Source organism: Pleurodeles waltl, chromosome 9, assembly GCF_031143425.1.
Source record: "Pleurodeles waltl isolate 20211129_DDA chromosome 9, aPleWal1.hap1.20221129, whole genome shotgun sequence".
NCBI classification, from domain to species: domain Eukaryota; kingdom Metazoa; phylum Chordata; class Amphibia; order Caudata; family Salamandridae; genus Pleurodeles; species Pleurodeles waltl.
Window position 1 is genome coordinate 20,667,958 of NC_090448.1, and position 21,796 is coordinate 20,689,753.

General features: G+C 41.5%; 1 protein-coding gene across 1 annotated transcript in view; it reads left to right on the top strand.

Annotated features, from left to right (window-relative positions):
* The window catches only part of LOC138259559 (tubulin tyrosine ligase 3-like), a 228,714-nt gene that overhangs the window by 141,901 nt on the left and 65,017 nt on the right, over positions 1 to 21,796 (top strand). Inside the window, exons 7-10 of the mRNA XM_069207382.1 lie at positions 4,193 to 4,294; positions 6,996 to 7,105; positions 11,838 to 12,012; positions 20,385 to 20,446. Coding sequence (XP_069063483.1) covers positions 4,193 to 4,294; positions 6,996 to 7,105; positions 11,838 to 12,012; positions 20,385 to 20,446 — 449 coding nt within the window. The remainder of the gene's footprint in view (positions 1 to 4,192; positions 4,295 to 6,995; positions 7,106 to 11,837; positions 12,013 to 20,384; positions 20,447 to 21,796) is intronic.

Here is a 21,796-nt window from a genome sequence, read left to right on the forward strand (position 1 = left end):
CGCACTTATGGTGCACCAACTACTTCTCCCTCCAGCCCCCTCAAGCCCCGTTCCGCCCTAACCCGGCCTCCTGAAAAATAAAATGATAATAATGCTTTGTTATTATCATTTTATTTTTCCTTCCCTTCTGCTGCTCCTCCTTAGTGGAGGAGCCACCCCTGACCTTCTTGTAATTGGTTCCATGTACACAAGACTGGCCTAACATGCTGAAATCTCTGCTGCAAAAGTTTGTTGAGGTATCAAATGCTTGAAGCACATCCCACTGACTAGTTATTAATGTCATTGTCTCCATGCCAACCTCATCACTTATGTAAACTCACAGAGTACACCTGCGTACCTGGATGACAAGCTGTCATGGTTGAGCAGCGGTCGCTGTTGCACGAGTTCCATGAAATAGCCATGATGCGTCTCTGGAAGGTCATTCCCTTTGAAGACTGCATCTTCAGAATAGCATCCCCTCCACTAACCCTAGCCATGTCATGGGTCTTACCAACAACAGAGGTTCTTCTAATTTCAAAAGGTATCTCATCCTCAGAGGAAAGACAGTTCTGTGTGCTGTGGAACTGTGCTTGTCATTACAATCCCTCAGCATCCTCACATAACCCTCGGACCAATGGGTCTTTGATGTTGTTTTAGTTTGATTTCCTACTGTCCTAGCCTCCAAAGAATGACTCTGATTGATGACTACTCTGGTGACCGCCATCTATCACCCGATACCCAGCACCACAACATGATAACTTTAGTAAGAATCTCATTATAAAAATTCAATATTATTAATGATTCATCTTTTGCAGATAGTGCTATCACTACCTCCAGTGCTTCGCCCATCGCTAGTACCATGCCTACTGACTGTGCCAGTCCCACGTGCATGAGCGCCACCCCTACCGCCAATGCCAAGCCCTTGGCAGGCTGTGGTACTCCTGCCACCGACTGCCCATCCACCAGCGATAGCACGTCAGATGTCAGTGACAGGATTAATACTCCTCCTGTGACAGTGCCCGCTGGTGCAGTATGTGCCACCACTGATGGCCGCGGAGATCTGGAAGATCGAGGGCCTTGTTGTTTCCAAAGTCCTGCCGTCGCTGATGTGTCTTCAACTAGTGCAACTGAGCAAGGTACACAGTGTAGATAGTTACATAGTCAATATAGTTAACACAGTCCTGTTACCTAGTTCATAGTCAATATAATTTTGTGCTATAGTTATATAATCAGCATTTTAAAACTGGTATTATAGTTACATATCATACTTACGTAATTAGTACCTTTACATACGTAGCATGATTGCATGGTGTAGCTATATAAGACCTCTACCCAGACCAACAAACAAGTGGAATATGTAACTTTGGAAATCTGAATACAAGGATTCCGAGGAACCCCCTCTCAGCTCATCCGATGGGCAGTATCGGTAACTCGCATGATATATTGCAATACAATAAGACCCTTCGGAGCTTTGTCGCTGAAGTAGCCCCACCACACTGTACTTGTTCAAACACAGCCCTAAACTTAACAGGTGGGATGAGATGAACAGAGAAGAAGAACCCAATGTTAATGACACAATGAAAAGTGAAAGGATAACCATTGATTTCTAGAACATTTGATGTGTTGGTATAAACAAGCTATGGCTCTGAGCAAGAAGAAAAAGATAACCAATAAAACTAAATAGCTAGGAACGTCCTAAAACACGTGAAACACACATTTGCCTAACACTGAATTATGCAAAAAATATAAACAAAATAAGTGACTAGTGGAATACCTTACAGAATTATTTTCATGATAAGATCTTGAACATTGGAGGAAAGACAGAGGGAAATGGAGGATATGTGAAGGTTAATGCTGGTCCCTTTCTGGAAAAATATGTGTCACCACAATGTGGCATCACTAAAGCTTTTTAAACTGATACCATCAAGATTGATAATGGTCTTAATCCAGCAACCTGTCCTGGAGACCTGTATCCTCCCCAAATTCGTAAACACGGGTAAAAGAACGAGCAGAAGTGCGGAAGCAACTTTAAGATATTTAGATCATCGATTTCTCCAGACATGTGAGATACCTTCAGAATCAAAAGAAATACTGTGTCACCTTCTGATAAAAAGGCATCTTAGACAGCAGTGATCAAAAGAGTTTTCATCCATTACAAATGTAAGTTTTATTCCAAACGTAAAGATGAAGCTGCAGCAGTAGAATATATTGATGGAGGTGGCTTTCTGGGTTCCTGGCGGTGCGGTGTAGATCACAAAAAGCACAGTATCAGCTCTACTGCATCTTCAGATCTCCATTTTTGAAATTGTGGACATAAGAGATCTGGTCCTCCCGGTGGTTCTGGACCTGAATGCAGCATTTTGATGCTTTCAATCACAGAACCATGACTCACAGGATGAAGACAGTGGAAGGAAAGTTGGATACTGCAGTATCATGATTTCTATCTTTTCTCGAAAACAAGAAGATAAGATAATGGTGGGAAAATGGTTATCTGAAACCAAGAAGGTCCAGTTTGGAGTTCCACAAGTTGTTTAATATTTATGTAAACTTCTACATGGTCTACTCTGCCTCTGTGAAGTAAAAAAGTCCATAACTAAGTGGATAACACTGAGGTGGTATTCAATCTATCCAACAAGATGAGTGATCTTAGTATGTGAGCCGCAGAGGTGTCCATGCTTATACCCATACAGATGAGCTCTAATTATCTCAACCTAAGTAAGGAAGAAACTTAGGGCCTGATTTAGATATTGGCGGACGGGTTACTCTGTCGCAGCGGTGATGGATATCCCATCCACCGAAATCTAAATCCCATTATATCTTATGGGATTTAGATTTTGGCGGACAGGATATCCGTTACCTTTGTGACGGAGTAACTTGTCCGCCAATATCTAAATCAAGCCCTTAGTTCCTAGTAATCAAACTTCATGCAAGGAAGAATATGGGCCTTGAAACTGAGGCAAAGAAGGATCTACAAAGTCTCTTGGTAAACAAAAAAAAACAGTTTAAATCCTTCTGGCACATCAAGTAGACGATAGATTCATCAACCAACAATGGAACTGTTAAAATGATGCCTGTTGAGCACAGCATTCGAGGGTCCAAAGAGTGGGGGGTGGGGCAGAGGGGGTGAAACGGGAAAGCTTCCCTCACAAAGTAACTAGGCTACAGAATTATCTTCCTGTCAATCTAGGGGTCTCTGGAGATCTTTTGTTCTTCAAGAAAGTCTTAAAACTTCATCTCTTTTAATGGGTAGCAGAATACCATGCTCGGGCTCGGAATCCTTTAGGTAATAAAGCGGGCTCTTAAGGTACTGCGGAAGCCCAGTCCCTTGTACCCTATAAAATATGAGGGGTCTACTTATTCTTTTTCCTTCACGGAAAGTGCCACAATTCTTCTCTTCACAGGAGAAACTTTTAGCGGTAGGATAGAATGTGCAAAACGTTTGTAGAAACTCACAAATGGACACATTTGTCAGTGTTAACCAGTTTATTTGCTGGGCAACTGCCCATGAATGCCATCATTCCTACTGCTGTTGGGAAATCTACTCCAACGGACAAGTCACAAAACTGGTGGAGTTACGACAGAGGTAAGGGCCAGGCAGACGGCACTCCATCCATCAAGGTTGTGGAGGACATCACTTCAGGTACCTTGAGAAAGTTATTTTGCAGCCGGAGTCTCACCTGGCTCCGCCACGACTCGTTGAAACTGGCTGACAGTCCACCACTAGATCACCATCTCATAGTGTTGGTCATTCCTCCATATTTAAGCAAGGCAGCTGTTAATAAATTTCCTTGACAGGGACCACCATGTGACTTTTCGTGGATCCAGGCAGGCACAAGTGATCAACGACCCAGTGTGCAGGAAGAAAACTGCCTGCACTTAAGGGACTTTGGGCCTGATTTAGAACTCAGCAGGCAGGTTGCTCTGTCACTACGGTGACAGGTATGCCGTCCACCAAAATATAAATCCCATTATCTTCTACGGGATATATGTCACCAGTGTGACAGGGTAACCCGTCTTCCGAGTTCTAAATCAGGCCCTTTGTTTTTTGTGTTACTGAAACAAACACCCCTTTGGTGGCTGTTTTGAAGGATGTAGGCAGTGATATCCTTCGCACGCTGGAAGTCTCATTATAGGAGGTGGTCTTGTCACCAACATTCTTGAAACCTCAGTAAACATGTTTTTTTAACACTGTGTCTTCATTATTGTTTTTTAGATGGAAAGGAGATGACTGAGGAACCTGTGGTCCCACAGCAGGAAAAACCATCTCACAGCCATGTCTCACGCAAAGGTCACCCAGAGAAGCACAAACAAGAAGGTGAACAAACTTTTAGGGGTCTTTCACAGCTCATAGTAAGGATGACATGAGGCTCTTTGATGTAACCAGGCTGTTCCAACCTCGGCTCTTCAATGAAATGTAAGGGGTTCGGAGATTGCTCAGGAGTCAGACAGGAAACTGAGCAGCTGCACAAAGAGTTTCACAAGAAGATAATTTAGTGGCACAGATTTGGTGGGACATGGTACAAGGAGGTCCAACACATGAACTGGTGACCGGTGCAACACTAACACAAAAATGGAGGATTCATCTACTAGATGGAACCATTGAGGTGTGGCAATGTTTACGTGTCCAACAAGGGTCTGCTCTCAGAGGTACTTGAAGGGTTTGCAAGTGCAAAATGTCAATAATTGGCTCATAAAGCCAGGCAGGGAACACTACTTCCGGGGCAGATCCTCCCTCCTTCCCCTTCACCCTAGCCTGTTTATGTTCCCTGGTGCCTCAATGTACAGAGATATATTGGCACCACCTAGGGGTATGCTAAATATTGACAAACACAATCACCCTCTTGATTGTGGGGACTGTGGGTTGAAAAATACACCTTACCATGGTGACCTGGAAGGAAATGCCCAAGGGGAGGGTTTTCATTTCTTTTTAGGACATTGCAACAAGACCGGCACACAGAAGTTCCATTTGGAGACTGTTCTACATTTCTGGGGCACAGCTCTGGAGAGACTGGCAGAGTTAGTTGTGCTAAGAATCTCAAGAATGCCAAGCCTAGGAACCTCTGGCTGTTTAGGATGCAAGAGCCAGTGGAGAGACATCTTTTCCAGGGTTGGGGTCAGCTGAGATAAATGGTCCTCTTTGTGAGGCAGAAAGATTTGAAGACACAGCATGAGCCTCACATAGAGGTAGCCGGAGGGTGCATTTTGCCCCTTGGTGCCCTTGGCAATGCCTTATGATCCCATCCTCCAGGCATCATGAACCCAGCAGCAGGAACACAAAGGAGGCACAACTCCAAAACCTGGTTTACCTTCTGGAATTTCTATTGCTTACCCTTCCCGCAGTCATCTCACCAGGACGTGGTGTCAGTCCAATGTTCTCTGCAAGATTTCATTTCAACAACAAGCATCTGTCATTTTGGTAAAGTAAAATCAATTGGAAACGTCAAGATTTGCTCAAAACTGCTAGTCAGGAATCTGCTATCATCATGTAAAACTGTATCTGACAGAGTAGAGGAGATCAAGGAGTGTGTCAGGGGCCACTTAGTAGTAGGTTGCCATAGTCCAGCCTAATCATTACTGGATGCTGCAGCACAGTATGTAGGTTGGGTACCACAAAGGATGAATAGAAGGTCTTTCTCAGTTTTTTTGCTTGTGCTGTTCAGTGTTGTGGTAGAGGCTGAAGTTATGGTTTTCCTGTGTGCCTCTCTTTGACATTCTGGAGTTGGGTGGTGGACACTGCAAATTGTCTGCTTGTGCGTGTGGACATTTCCACTATTTTCGTTTCTTAGATGTATTTTTTGTGCAACCTCCTTAGTTGCTGATGCCTGTGGGGTTCTTGATGCTGAATGCAGATGCTGTTGTGTATATATTGGTCCTGAGATATGAGTGTTTGTTGACACTGAGTGTAGTTGTTGTTTTATATTGAATGGTCATTAGATGTGGGTGTTTTTTAGATGCTGAGGGTCTTTGCTGTAGTTTATAGATAGTTATGAGATGTGGGTGTTTGTTGGCATTTAGTGTAGATGCTGTTCTCTATATGATGGCCATGATATGTAGGTGATTGTTGGCATTTAGTGTAGATACTGTTCTGTATAGGATGGACATGAGATGTGGGTGTTTGGTGGCATTTAGTGTAGATCCTGTTCTGTATATGATGGCCACGATATGTGGGTTTTTGTTGGAATTTAGTGTAGATGATGTTCTGTATATGATGGCCATGAGATGTGGGTGCTTGTTGGAATTTAGTGTAGATGATCTGTATATGATGGCCATGAGATGTGGGTGTTTGTTGGCATTTAGTGTAGGTGCTGTTCTGTATATGATGGCCATGAGATGTGGCTGTTTCTTGGCATTTAGTGTAAATGCTGTTGTGCATGTGGTGGCTATGAGATGCAGGTGTTTGTTGACATTTAGTGTAGATGCTGTTTTGTATGTAATGGCCATGAGATGCGGGTATCTGTTGACAATTAGTGTGGATGCTATGGTATATGTGATGGTAATGAGATGCAGTTGTTTGTTGAAAATTAGTGTAGATGCTTTTGTGCATGTGATGGTCATGAGACGTGGGTGTTTTCTTTTACCAATGATTGTAGATGCTGTTGCGATGGCAATGGGATCTGTGTGTTTGTTGAAATTCAGGGTAGATGCTATTTTATGTCTGACGGTCATGAGATATGTATGTTTGTTGTCTTTCAGTGTGGGTGCTGTTGTGTATCTGTATGAGATGTGGGTGTTTCTTGACATTGAGTGAAAATACTGTTGTCTAAAGGATGGTCATGAGATGTGGGTGTTTGCTGCCATTAAGTGTGGATGCTGTTGGGTACCAGATGGTCATGGGATGTGGGTGTTGACACTGAGTGTGAATGCTGATCTGTACCTGTATGGGATGTGTGTGATCCTGAGTTTGTGTGTGGATAGTTACCCCAGTTGAGAGCGAGAGTAGGGCACAGGTTCGACAGTGAATATTTATGAGTTGTGATTGGACGAGATGTTAACCACATGTTTATCCTTATAAACAGGTCACACAGTGTCCCAAACAGAAGGCCGAATACGGAGAATCAGTTACGGTGTGATCATCAACACAGAACGCCTAAAGCATGCCAAACTCCTCGCAGAAAAGTCAATCAAGGTTTGAGAATATATTCAGATTTTTATTCCTTCCAGTCTGTCGTTTGTAGTGTATAGTGAGACTGCCGTGAAGCTCCGGGCACTTCAGAGCACTCTGAGATATTGCGCACATACAGAAATACAAAAACATGCACCGACAATGCCAATTGTGTATGTGTTTGTAGAGAAAGGGTTTTTAATAAGCTTCACTGACACACAAGAGAGGTGCAGCATGTTTAGTATCGCAAAGTTTCCTTTTCACATGCAAGAAATGCAGAGGAAGCTGTACAAATATTTGATCGTTTTTTATTTTACACAATTTATAAAGTGCGGATTTTCACTCCATGGTGCTAAAGACACACTACCCCATGTAGTCAGGCAAACAGACAGAGGTAGAACAAGCCGATGCAGATGGGTTACACATAGGTTGGACACAATCATGTTTTAAACACTTCCCCAAAGGTTATTAGAACTTCGGAATGTTGAGAGCTCCATTGAAGACAATGGATTAGAACACTGGAATGTTGAGTGCTCAACTGAAGGAAGTAGATTAGAACATTAGAATGTTGACCGCTCCATTGAAGAAAATGGATTAGAACATTGGAAAGTTGAGCTCTCCATTGAAGGCAATGGATTAGAACGTTGGAACATTGAGTGCTCCATTGAAGACAATGGATTAGAACGTTGGAATGTTGAGTGCTCCATTGAAGACAATGGAGTGCTCTGGGCTTCTAATGGCTGACAGAAGCCCGGAGCATCAATATTCCAATGTTTGGTGTTGCTGCAAACAAAGGTCTCACAGCAAAAGCCTTCGGCTCAGGCCTTTGACGCTGGAGTGGGCCTGTAAGGGTCACTAAAGCCCGCTACGGTGGGCTATGAGGTTACAGTAAAGAGGTTTGGGTTGGAATAGAAATGAGTAAAGCATTCGAGTGTTTAGCAGCCGAAACAGAGGATATTGCTCCCCCACTTCCTGTAGAGGAGCACTTAAATTTAAGTACCCAACCCATATCTCAATCTAGACAACTCAAAGGAACTAACATTTGACACAAAAGGTTCTCTTTAGGATTTTAGAGAGTTTTGTGAACCAGACAGAGGGACTTGGCGCCCAATTTTGAAGTTGGCGGATGGAGTAAAAACATTCAGGGTGGCAGGGACTTCACATATAGCACCCTACCTTTACTCCGCCCCCAAATTGAGAGTTCACCGCCGATCCTGCGCTGAACTCTATAGTTTTGTATGAACTGCTGGACAGTTCACACAAGGCTGCAGAAAAACTTGGTGTATGACGTCAGAGTGACTGACTCTTAGCCAAACTTGTGACAGTTTTACATTTTTCAAAAACAAACTCACAAAGGGTAGATTTTGTTTTTGAAAAATGTTAAACTAATGGACCCCACTTCATGGTGACGAACAGCAAAAAAAGAAAAAACAAAAAGAGCCACCGACCTGCCACACTAAATTGGGCAGAGAGTTGGATAGTCACCGCTGATGGCGCATACTCTGTCAGGACACTGGAGGAGTATGTGGGCGACAGAGCCAGAGTAGGCTCTGTTGTTGAGATACTGTCAGTCTGCTGACCCTAGATAGTGCGGGCGGACTGAGAGCCTGTGCAGAGAGGTAATTACTGGAGAGACAGAATCCTGTGTTTTCAGATTTATGACCAGCCTGGTTGCTGTACTGAGTACTAAGGCCAGGTATTTCACAATTTCAAAGAGATAATTCAGGCGAATGGCATTGTAATAATCTAATCCTGTTGAGATAAAAGCATTAATGATCAGTGTTTGAGGATTGGGAAGAAAATCTAAAAGGCCAAGAGAAAGCTTCCTGATGCTAACTAGGGAGTCGGCAAGGGCCTCTGGGATCTGAAAGGAGTTAGGGTGCCCTCATGGAGGGGTGTATAGAAGAGTAACACTTGAACAGCAAATTAAGCCTTGTTGAGTTGCGGCACCAACCTATCAAGTGCTTTGTTTCTCGTCCTCGCGTGTGCTTGGGGGCCAATCTGGCTAGAGTCTAAGCCATGGCTCACAGAGGGGTCTCCAGACTGGTGCGTCTCTGTCTTTAGAAGCCTTCTGGCCCTTGAGCAGGGCTTGGGCCCCTGCTCAAAAATGTGTCCTCTTTTGGCCTAAGAGATGTTGGTTAAATCTTGTTTTTTAATGATTGTGTAGTTTCTGCTCAGGTTGTCAACCTTGATTGTGTTCCACCAGTTGCCAGGTGTGTTTGTACACTGGGCACTGCCCCTGCCTTAATAGCCGTATGGCTTATGTTCTTATCACCAACAACTTGCCCTTGCCCAACTCTTATTTCATGCTTTTGGCATTATTTTAATTATTTGACATTGTACCGCCCACCTTTCAGGTTAAAGTCCTCTGCATGACCCACAGAGCTCACCACGAAAAGGACCCTTGGTGGTTACAACAACTGATACAAACTTATATTCCTAACAGGACTCTGAGATCCGCTGCTTCATGTCAACTGATGACCCCTAGGATCCAGATGGCTAGACGTAGCGGTCGGTCCTTTGTTTATCTGGTTCCTAAGCCATGGAATTCTTTATCTGTTAGGATACGCAAGATGGGCAAGGCAGTACATCTGCTTAGCGCTGGGAGGCATGTTAGGGTATCAATGCGCTTTAGAAGCACCTAGAACAGAACAGAATATAATAGAATTGAATGGAATGGAATAGAATGGAATGGAATATAATGGAATGGAATAGAATGGAATGGAATGGAATAGAATGGAATGGAATAGAATGGTGCCACTCGTATTACTCACCATTCTGTTATTAAATCCCTCTGTGTTGTAAACACATGAAGCAGCCAGCTGCCCCTCGGTCGAGGGTGGTGGGATGTAGCTGCCTATTTTCTTTAATTCCCATGCTTCCCCCTAAACGTGATAACTTACTCTCTGGTTCCTCAACAGTGCATGAGTGGTCCTTTGCTTCCTAATGGGTCCCACCCAGCGTATGTACCCTGGTTGCTCTATAGTGCCTCGAAGGGTCTTGTCAAAGAGTGCGCACTCAGTTTCTTGCAGTTCTCCCCACCGCCACACTGTTAAGCGCTGTGACCCGAGACAAGTTAAGAGCACTTCTCGAGTTACTCACACATGACACCAAATGTGTTCCTACATATGTTCACAACCCTGCACACTCCTCCAACCACACAGTGTAACTTGCTAACCTTGTAGGTAAGCACTTCCATGAGCCAGCTTATCCTTTCTGACTTGATTGCGTAATTAAATAGATCACCGAATATTGGGTAATAATGGTGCCGATTGCTTAGCTCCAAGAGGATTTCCAGTCTGTGTAATTTGTGTCTGTCAGAAATGAGAGAACCTTGCCAGATGGTGAAGCACTAAAGGAAATACTTTATCCAAAGGGCCCTGATGGCCATTCCATGCAGTCAGTGGCACGGTTGCAGACACCTCACTTCTGGCAACTGTGATAATTACATGTAGACAGAAAGAACTAGCTGTGTTGAAGTAATGTGTGGGTTATGCGACTGCCTGAAAGAGGAGGTAACTGCAACTGGTGTAACATATTCTGCCTGTGAATCATTTTGAAGGCAATGCCTGTTCTTGACACCATTGTTTGGTTCAATTGATTCCTGGTTTCAATTGTCTGCTGCTTCAAAGGGTTCCCCAGAATTTCTAGATATTACCTACATTTCTGTCTGGGGTGTCTCATCTTTACAAGTCAAGCTGAGCCACCTTTTGTCCGGGGAGTGCTCTAACGAGTAGGATCTGTAGTCTGGGGTCCCCGCTAGTGGCCCTGTCTGGTGACTCTGTCTCCTGTTTCACTGTAGTGATCCTGTGGTCTCCTGTGGATCCACTGTCTGGGGTGTCTCATCTTTACAAGTCAAGCTGAGCCACCTTTTGTCCGGGGAGTGCTCTAACGAGTGGGATCTGTAGTCTGGGGTCCCCGCTAGTGGCCCTGTCTGGTGACTCTGTCTCCTGTTTCACTATAGTAATCCTGTGATCTCCTGTTGATCCACTGTCTGGGGTGTCTCATCTTTACAAGTCAAACTGAGCCACCTTTTGTCCAGGGAGTGCTCTAACGAGTGGGATCTGTAGTCTGGGGTCCCCCGCTAGTGCTCCCTGTCTGGTGACTCTGGGCCTCATTACGACCCTGGCGGCCGGCGGTAAGGTGTTCCGCCAGCTATCATGACCATGGCGCTATAGCCACGGCCATACCGCCCTCCACTATATTGCCAGGCTTTCGCCTGTCGATCATAATCCCCAGGGCCGCGGTGCAAGCACCGTGGCCCTAGGGATTATGAGTCCCTGAACCCCAACCTGGCCATGGCGGTAAACACCGCCATGGAAAGGCTGGTGGTAAGGGGGACTTGGGGTGCCCCTGGGGGCCCCCCTGTACTGCCCATGCACTTGGCATTGGCATAGGCCCATCGCACATTTCACTGCCCGAATTTCGGACAGTGAAATGCGTGATGGGTGCTACTGCACCCGCTGCACATCAGCATTGCCGCCGGCTCTATTACGAGCCGGCAGCAATGTTGATGTGACTTTTCCGCTGGGCCAGCGGACGGTAACACTGTTACAGTCTCCTGGCTCAGCGGAAAAGTTGAAATAGGGAGCCAGGAATACCACCAGCACTGGTGGTATTCTGGCGCCCACTGCCTCAGCGATCTTCTCTGAAGATTGTAATGAGGGCCTCTGTCTCCTGTTTCACTGTAGTGATCCTGTGGTCTCCTGTGGATCCACTGTCTGGGGTGTCTCAAACATACCTTCTTTACCACCAGCAAAAGAAAATCTTCACTGTCCACGGCCCTTACCCGGTGATCCGCAGTGCCCTCCGCAGCCGAGGGTGGGTGGAAAAGAAGTTCCCCAAAGTCCCAAAGCCTGCACATAGGAAGGATAAGCCTGCTGATGAGGAAATGGAAGACGCGGATGGCGACGACAGCGCGGATTATGATGGTGAGTGACCTGGGACAAGAGCGCGTAAAACTTCAAAATTTTGTAAAAGAGTGCATGGGGGGGGTTCTGAGTATAAACAAAGTGTTGACATTAACAACTTCCAATCACATGTATTAGGACGTACGTGATATGGATGTTATTTTGCGCTGTGCTATGCTATGTCCTCATAGTATGCTTTCTGCTGACATTTTTTAAAACAAGTCAGGGAAACATTCAATTTTATAGAATAAATTCACCTAAGTTCTTCCAAAGGTGTGCAAAGGTTTTGCCAAAGCACCTTCCAGTACCATTCTGGCTTCATCATATGCATGATGTCAGCCTCACAAAGACATGGGCCTTAGTTAGAGTTTAATGGACGGGTTACTCCATCACAGACATAAGGAAATATTCCATTTGCCGTATTACAAGTGCATTATAGTCTATACTTCTTTTATGGAGTTTCCAAGAACTATTGTCCAGGAGGAGAGACTATCAATAAACTACGGTATATACCACACTCCAGGTTAATACCATAGGATGCACACGTAGCTGAAAAATACGTCATTAAAAATCTATGATTGGTACATCAGAATAATGATGTCCCTTGGTTTGCATTGCCTATTGTTCACTCCACACGATAACCATGAATGCCAGGGACAACAGCTGTTACCTTTGAAGCTCCCTCGGTCCCCCTGGCACTGCCCTTGCCATCGCTGGTCTCAGGGGTCATGAGGGCAGCTGCAGCAGCAGGAACAGAAAGCAAACAGGATCCCGACAGCCATGTTTACCTTCTGTGGTTTCTGCTCCATGCTTTCCTTCTAACTTCTAGTAGAGAATGGAAGGCTATTGTACTGCTAAGGGTGGGACAAGGGGCCAACCCTGTGATGTCATTGGTTGCCAAAGTTGTGATGCCATTTCTGATAGCCCTGGTGCTTTAGTGACTCAGCTCCCAGGAGGTTCAATTCATATGCACACCCCAGGAGTAAAGTTTGGTGAATGGAAACTTCTGCTTGGAAATATTTTGGGGCCCAAGGGAGGGAAGGATGAATGAAAACGGATAGGTAAACAACTAAATTTAAAGAAAGAATTCAATAGGGAGGGGGCACTGCCATGCAGAATGCTCTACTGTGGTGCTTGAAGCTAACTCAAGGCTTCAGTGGCTCACCTACCTCTAGATGGAAGGATAGGAGAAGTCAGGGAAGGGGCGAGAGAGGAGGTTAAAAAGAGAGGGTGGAAGAAAGCGGGAACAAGAAGGGTCAAGTGAAAAGAATGTGGGCGAAGAAGAGAGTGAAATGGAATGATAGTGGTGGTCAGTGGAACAGTGCAAACACCTTAGGTGTAATTATATCGCTGCTGAAGCAGTCCCCACGTGCTAATGAAAAGGCACTTTTCGTCCCTTTTCTAATAATTTTGGGGGAATAAGTTTTAGAAGTGAGGGCGACATATACTTTAGAAAGCAGTATATGTCAGTCATTGGTTTTGCACCTGGTTCCCCCTGCTACCCTTATGTAAGTGAATATTATATTTTAGGGCATCTTAGGCCAGGTTAAGGGAGGATGAGGTATTTCTGCTTCTAGTTTGGGGACATTTATGGGCAAATTGTACATTTCAAAGTACACATGGCCAGGCCTCGTAGTCCTACCACAAGGACACTATTTAAAGATAGGAACAGTCATGAAGTGACATTTAATGGGGAATTATGACATGTATGCCCAGTCACCTGTATGTATATCTATTGCAAACATATGTTGTCCTACATGTATAGATGAACAAACAAGAAAGTTTAAGCAAGAATGCATTGATGATTGGATTAATCCATCTGTACAGATTACAAATGAGATAATTAAGATGCAAGTTGTTATCCGTTAGAAACATTGAGCCACAAGAACTTACCACTGTCATGATGATTACCAAGGGCCCAAGTGCGGGTCTCTTGGCACAAAGTTGGTGACTGTACTACAAAGGTGGATGGATAACAGCAGTAGCCTGTCACCTTATGTCTAATTTTACATTCATAAATGTAGTCAATGAAGTTGATCACCACCAAAGAACCACATGCACAAACCCTATTTAATAATAACTTTTTTTTATATAGCGCTTCAAATGACACGTCACTATTACCTAATTTATGGATCTCAGTTGCACAGTCTAGGAAGGATGGGGATCTTCCCTCAGGGAGTTCGGGCTCATGACCTTGAAAACACCACATTTGTGAGGGACGAGCGCTCAGCTCATTTGGCCATCCTGGCATTATGGCACCAACTTTATAGTTTAAAGGGAAGCAGCTGATTCTGGGCTCATGGGATCTTGGGTTATACTTGTTTGTGTCAGTGTGTGTTCCTTGTTAAAGTATGGCAGCTCCTGCATAAACATTTTCAGAGGCTGAGCCACAATGATGTTTTGGTATTTTGGGAGTCCACTGCCCCAGAAGCAAAGTCATCATTAAGGCCATTGAAAGTAACCTGGCTCCCTTCTATGGCCATTTATGGTAGTGCCATAAGGCAGCACCGGTCCTGCACCTCTGGTCCTAAAATCCCTCCAATATTTTGCACCTGATGTACTACATTGCCTCATCTTTGACCTCCCAAGGAAAACAATTATACAGCACCTTTTCATTCTAGGACAGGATACATATGAATGGATTGTTTATTGAGAAAAGCTCACTCTTTTCCTGCTATCAGGCAACTCAAGGGGGTTATATACCTGTGGAAATCATGGTATCACACTGAAACAGCCTAACTTATGATTACACTGTTTTATTTCTCTATTTTATTAATTTTTATTTTTCTATCACTTCACTAGAATTATATAGTTCTTATTATCTATTATTTGATTTGTTACGAAGCTTTTGTCCAAAGCGCTCCACACATTTACAAAAACAGTACACCAACGATGAATACATATGCTGGAAAGGCTCAGATCTATTTGCATGATGACATAAAGTTAGCAGTTTTGTAAAATTAGTCAGTGAAGAGGATGATCTGCTATGTTCCGGCAGTTCAGTGCAGAAATTGAGAGCTTACAATGAAAAAGAACAAAAACAAGGGAAAGCGGAAGGAGGGTGAAGTGTGGTGTGAAAACGGGATGAAGCCACGTCAAGAACAAGATAGAGTTTCTAGATAAACAAAAGCGCAAAGAGTTAAGAAATGAAAATATTTAAGGACGATACTTAGAAAGACTTAACTAGAATAGAACTGATTGCTGTCCATTAAAAGTTTTTTAAGCAACCTGAAAAGTGAGGTTTCAGTAATTTTAAACAGGAATTTGCATCATAAGAAAGAGGGAGAAAAGATGACTTCTTCATATTCAATTTTAACCTTTTCTGCAACATTGATGGAGGTTGAAGTTTGTGAGAAAACAAGAGTGCTTTATAAATCTTAGAGAATTCTGGAGGTAGCCTTTCAACAGGAAATTCCTTTTTCATTTCTTTAGTTTACCATCCCATGCTTGTGTCCCGCTTATGTCCAGGAGGGTCGGATCTATGCCCACATAAGATGCATTATCGTGCTATTATTCACATAAATGGTAGTCATAGATATACCCAAAAGCTACATTTACATGCTTAGGTACCATGGCTATCCAGCTAAGAGACATTTACATGCCATTACTAATGTAAATAGTAGTCATGAGTATCCACACAATATACATTTACATGCTATAATTAATGTAAATGATAGTCATGAATATCCACCTAAGATACATTTACATGCTATTATTCATGTAAAGGATAGTCATGGATATCCAATTAATATACATTTACATGCTATTATTAATGTAATGTGTAGCGATGGATGTCCACACAAGATACATTTGCATGCTATTATTCATGTCAATAGTTACCATGGATATCCAGCTAATATAAATTTACATGCTAATATTAATGTATATGGTAGTAATCGGTATCCACACAATATACATTTATATGCTACAGTTCATGTAAATTGTAATCATGGATATCCACCTAAGATACATTTGCATGCTATTATTGATGTAGGTAGGTATCATGGCTATCCAGCTAAGAGACATTTGCATGCTATTATTCATGTATATGTTAGTCATGGGTATCCACACAATATACATTTACATGCTATAGTTCATGTAAATGATAATCATAGATATCCATCTAAGATACATTTGCATGCTATTATTGATGTAGGTAGGTATCATGGCTATCCAACTAAGAGACATTTACATGCCATTACTAATGTAAATGGTAGTCATGGGTATCCACACAATATACATTTACATGCTATAGTTCATGTAAATGGTTATCATAGATATCCACCTAAGATACAATTGCATGCTATTATTGATGTAGGTAGGTATCATGGCTATCCAGCTAAGAGACATTTACATGCCATTACTAATGTAAATGGCAGTCATGGGTAGCCAAACAATATACATTTACATACTATTATTCATGTAAAGGGTAGCCATGGATAGCCAATTAGTATACATTTACATGCTATTATTAATGTAACAGGCAATCATGGGTATCCACACAATATACACTTATATGCTATAATTAATGTAAATTGCAGTCATGGATACCCACACAAGATACATCTACATGCTATTATTCATGTAAATAGTTACCATGGATATCCGACTAACATACATTTACATGCTATTATTAATATATATGGTAGTAATCAGTATCCACACAGTATACATTTACATGCTATAGTTCATGTAAATTGTAGTCATGGATATCCACCTATCATACATTTGCACGCTATTATTGATGTAGCTAGTTATCATGGCTATACAGCTAAGAGACATTTACATGTCATTACTAATGTAAATGGTAGTCATGGGTATCCACACAGTATACATTTACATGCTATAATTAATGTAAATGGTAGTCATGGATATCCACCTAAGATACATTTACCTGCTATTATTCATGTAAAGGATAGTCATGGATATCCAATCAATATACATTTACATGCTATTATTAATGTAACAGGCAGTCATGGGTATCTACACAATATACATGTACATGCTATAATTAATGTAATTTGTCGAGATGGATGTCCACACAAGATACATTTACATGCTATAGTTCATGTAAATGGTAATCATAGATATCCACTTAAGATACATTTGCATGCTATTATTGATGTAGGTAGGTATCATGGCTATCCAGCTAAGAGACATTTACATGCCATTACTAATGTAAATGGCAGTCATGGGTATCCACACAATATACATTTACATGCTATTATTCATGTAAATAGTTACCATGGATATCCGACTAACATATATTTACATGCTATCTTTAATACATATGGTAGTAATCAGTATCCACACAGTATACATTTACATGCTATAGCTCATGTAAATTGTACTCAAAGATATCCACCTATCATACATTTGCATGCTATTATTGATGCAGCTAGATATCATAGCTATTCAGATAAGAGACATTTACATGTCATTTCTAATGTAAATGGTAGTCATGGCTATCCACACCATATACATTTACATGCTATAATGAATGTAAATGATAGTCATGGATATCCACCTAAAATACATTTGCATGCTATTATTCATATAAAGGGTAGTCATGGATATTCAATTAATATACATTTACATGCTATTATTAACGTAACAGGCAGTCATGGGTATCCACACAATATACATTTACATGCTGTAATTAATGTAAATTGTAGTGATGGATGTCCACACAAGATACATTTGCATGCTATTATTGATGTAGCTAGGTGTCATGGCTATCCAGCTAAGAGACATTTACATGCCATTACTAATGTAAATGGTAGTCATGGGTATCCACACAATATACATTTACATGCTATAGTTTATGTAAATGGTAATCATAGATATCCACCTAAGATACATTTGCATGCTGTTATTGATGTAGGTAGGTATCATGGCTATCCAGCTTAGAGACATTTACATGCCATTACTAATGTAAATGGTAGTAATCTGTATCCACACAATATACATTTACATGATATTATTCATGTAAAGGGTAGTCATGGATATCCAATTAGTAAATATTTACATGCTATTATTAATGTAACAGGCAGTAATCGGTATCCACACAATATACATCTACATGCTATAATTAATGTAAATGGTTATCATACATATCCACCTATGATACATTTGCATGCTATTATTGATGTAGCTCTTTATCATGGCTATCCAGCTAAGAGACATTTGCATGCTATTATTCATGTAAATTCTAATCGTGGGTATCCACACAATATACATTTACATGCTATAGTTCATGTAAATGGTTATCATAGATATCCACCTAAGATACATTTGCATGCTATTATTGATCTAGGTATGTATCATGGCTATCCAGCTAATTGACATTTACATGTTATTACTAATGTAAATGGTAGTCAAGGGTATCCACACTATATACATTTACATGATATAATTAATGTAAATTGTAGTGATGGATGTCCACACAAGATACATTTGCATGCTATTATTCATGTAAATAGTTACCATGGATATCCAGCTAATATACATTTACATGCCATTATTAATGTATATGGTAGTAATCGGTATCCACACAATATACATTTATATGGTATAGTTCATGTAAATTGTCATGGATATCCACCTAAGATGCATTTGCATGCTATTATTGATGTAGGTAGGTATCATGGCTATCCAGCTAAGAAACATTTGCATGCTATTATTCATGTAAATTGTAGTCATGAGTATCCACACAATATACATTTACATGCTATGGTTCATGTAAATGGTAATCATAGCTATCCACCTAATATACAATTGCATGCTATGATTGATGTAGCTAGGTATCATGGCTATCCAGCTAAGAGACATATACATGCCATTACTAATGTAAATGGTAGTCATGGGTATCCACACAATATACATTTACATGTTGTAATTAATGTAAATTAGAATCACAGATATCCACCTACGATACATTTGCATGCTATTATTCATGTAAAGGGTAGTCATGGATATCCAATTAATATACATTTACATGCAATTATTAATGTAACAGGCAGTCATGGATACCCATACAATATACATTTACATGCTATAATTAATGTAAATTGTAGTCATGGATATCCACACAAGATACATTTGCATGCTATTATTCATGTAAATTGTTATCATGGATATGCATCTAACATACTTGTACATACTATTTTCCAAGTACATTTTTATCATGGATATCCACTTAACATACATTTACATGCTAGTATTCATGTAGATTGTAGTCATGGGTATCCACTTAGGAGACATTTACATGCTATTACTGATGTAGCTAGGTATCATGGCTATCCAGCTAATATACATGTACATGCTATTATTAATGTAGATGGTAGTAATCGGTATCCAAACACAATATGCATTTACATGCTATAGTTCACGTAAATTGTAGTCATGGATATCCACCTAAGATACATTTGCATGCTATTATTCATGTAAATAGTTACCATGGATATCTGCCTAAGATACCTTTACATGCTGTTATTCATGCAAATTGTAGTCACCGCTATCCACACAATATAGATTTACATGCTATTTTAAAGGTAGATGATAGTCATGGATATCCACCTTCGATACTTTTGCATGCTATTAAACATGTAAAGGGTAGTGATGGATATTCAATTAATATACATGTACATACTATTATTAATGTAGGCAGTCATGGGTATCCACATGATATAGATTAACATGCTAAAGTTAATGTAAATTGTGGTCATGAATATCCATGCAAGATACATTTACATGCTATTTCATATAAATAGTAGGTAGGTATGATATCCATACAACATATCTTTACATGCCATTATTAATGTAAACGGTTACCATGGTTATCCAACTAAGATACCCTTACATGCTATCATTCATGTAAATAGTATGCAAGATATACATACAATATACCTTTAAACATGCTATTATTTACGTAAACAGTTATTGTGGATATCCTTGTAAGATAAATTTACATTCATATGAAAGAGGTACCTACCTTATTGCATAGGTTAAAGGTTTCAAATATCCCCTGACTGTATGACTGATTCTCGTTTGTACACAAATCACCAAGTATAACTTTAGCTCACGTGGATAACCTGTACATCTGGCAAGATTCCAACTCCTCTGGGCCTTATAGGAGGGCCCTCTGACTGCTTTTTTCAATCAACCTTCACTTCTGAGTATGTCATTCACAGAAGTTTATTTTTAAAGTTTATTTCCATGGTTGACATCATGCACCTTCAACACAAAGATTAGATTAAAAATGAGTCTTTACCAATTTCTTAGAATTTCTTAGGAAATAATTGACCTTACCTTCAGTAAGAAAGGGTTTAATAACTTTGTCAGTGGGTTTGTTGTAATTAATTTCCGCATTGACGTGGAACTTTTTCCCTCAGATGATGATGCCGCTGAAGAGGATGAGCGGGACGAAGACCCCGATGGGACCTATGATCTCCTGGTTAGCTTGTGGCTTAACTTCTTATTGAATGCATTTGAGTAAATTCCTGGAGTGTAATCATGTTATGTCAGTGAGATAATGCTGCTTGGACCCTATTATCAATATGCCCTGGTGCCTGATGATCATATATGTGCATTTGTAGCACTACTGGCCCACCTTATCACCTGCCCACAGGGTGTGTTCCTTTTTCTAGCACCATTTTTGTAACACCTTTTGCATGCGTACAAAGTTAAGCCATCATTTGAATGTGTGTAACCAATTGCAAATGAGGAAAGGCTTTTGGCTGTTTGTGTTTGTATGCCATAGTTCAGGTGTAGGCTAGTGGGCAAAAAAGCTATTACTGGATGTGAATGCTGAGCGCCACACTGGGTGTAGGCATGCAGTTAGTGCACGTCCATTGGGCCAGGGCAGTAAGAGTCACTGAGTCCCTCATGGGATAGACCATTAGTGGAGGTGCAGTCATAAATGCTATTTTCCAAATGAATGCATGTGGTACTGCAGAAGTCAAACTGTGCTGTGTCTGCTTGCGGCATCCAGGGGCCCCAGTCCTGAGGAAGGCCCAAAGCATCATGATGATGGATGAAGATTGCACTCCTCTTGGATGGCCTCAGAACCCCATCAGGGGTCAGGCATCACCTGCACAGAAACACAAAGTTGCTGAACAACTGGTGGTAGTCACCAGTTTTAATTAGAATGATGGCCCATTGGTCAATATTCTGGGCTTATTTTAGAGTTGAGTGGTAAAAGAAAAGTGATAAATGTGGAGGACAATCTGTTGGCACGATCAAGTCCTCTGTCATGCCACAATCTTTAGTTAAACTCTTTTCAAAAGTTTCAAGGAGTATGCTGGATAATTTACAGGCAGGACTGTGCCTTTTTCTTGGGGGTCTGAGAACCATAGCTCTTTGTTCAGATACGTCTGTGCACTCCTCCATGGATACATCTGTGGGTCCAAACTGTTCCAAGTATATGCCCCATCAAAAGGGCTTGAGAAACAAAGATGGAATAAGGCCTTGAACAGACCCAGGCCACAGATGTACGAGTTAATTCTGGAGATCATCTGTGGATTACCTGCCTTGAGGAGGCCCTCTGGATGACAGTCCTTTTCTGGTACCAAGCCCAATGCTCTGATGGTGGCCCTGCGTATTGCTAAAGTAATCCTTGGTACAAGTCAGTTTGTGTGTTTGGACCATCAATGGTGCCAAAAGTGACACCTCCTCAATAAACTTCCAGGACGGTGACAGCTGTTAGCTCACACCATGTCCTTCTCCTGGTGAGTTCATCCTTAAATATTCACATCTTGCTCCATGTAGCAAGATTCCCAACCTTCATGTGTTGCATCCTTCATAG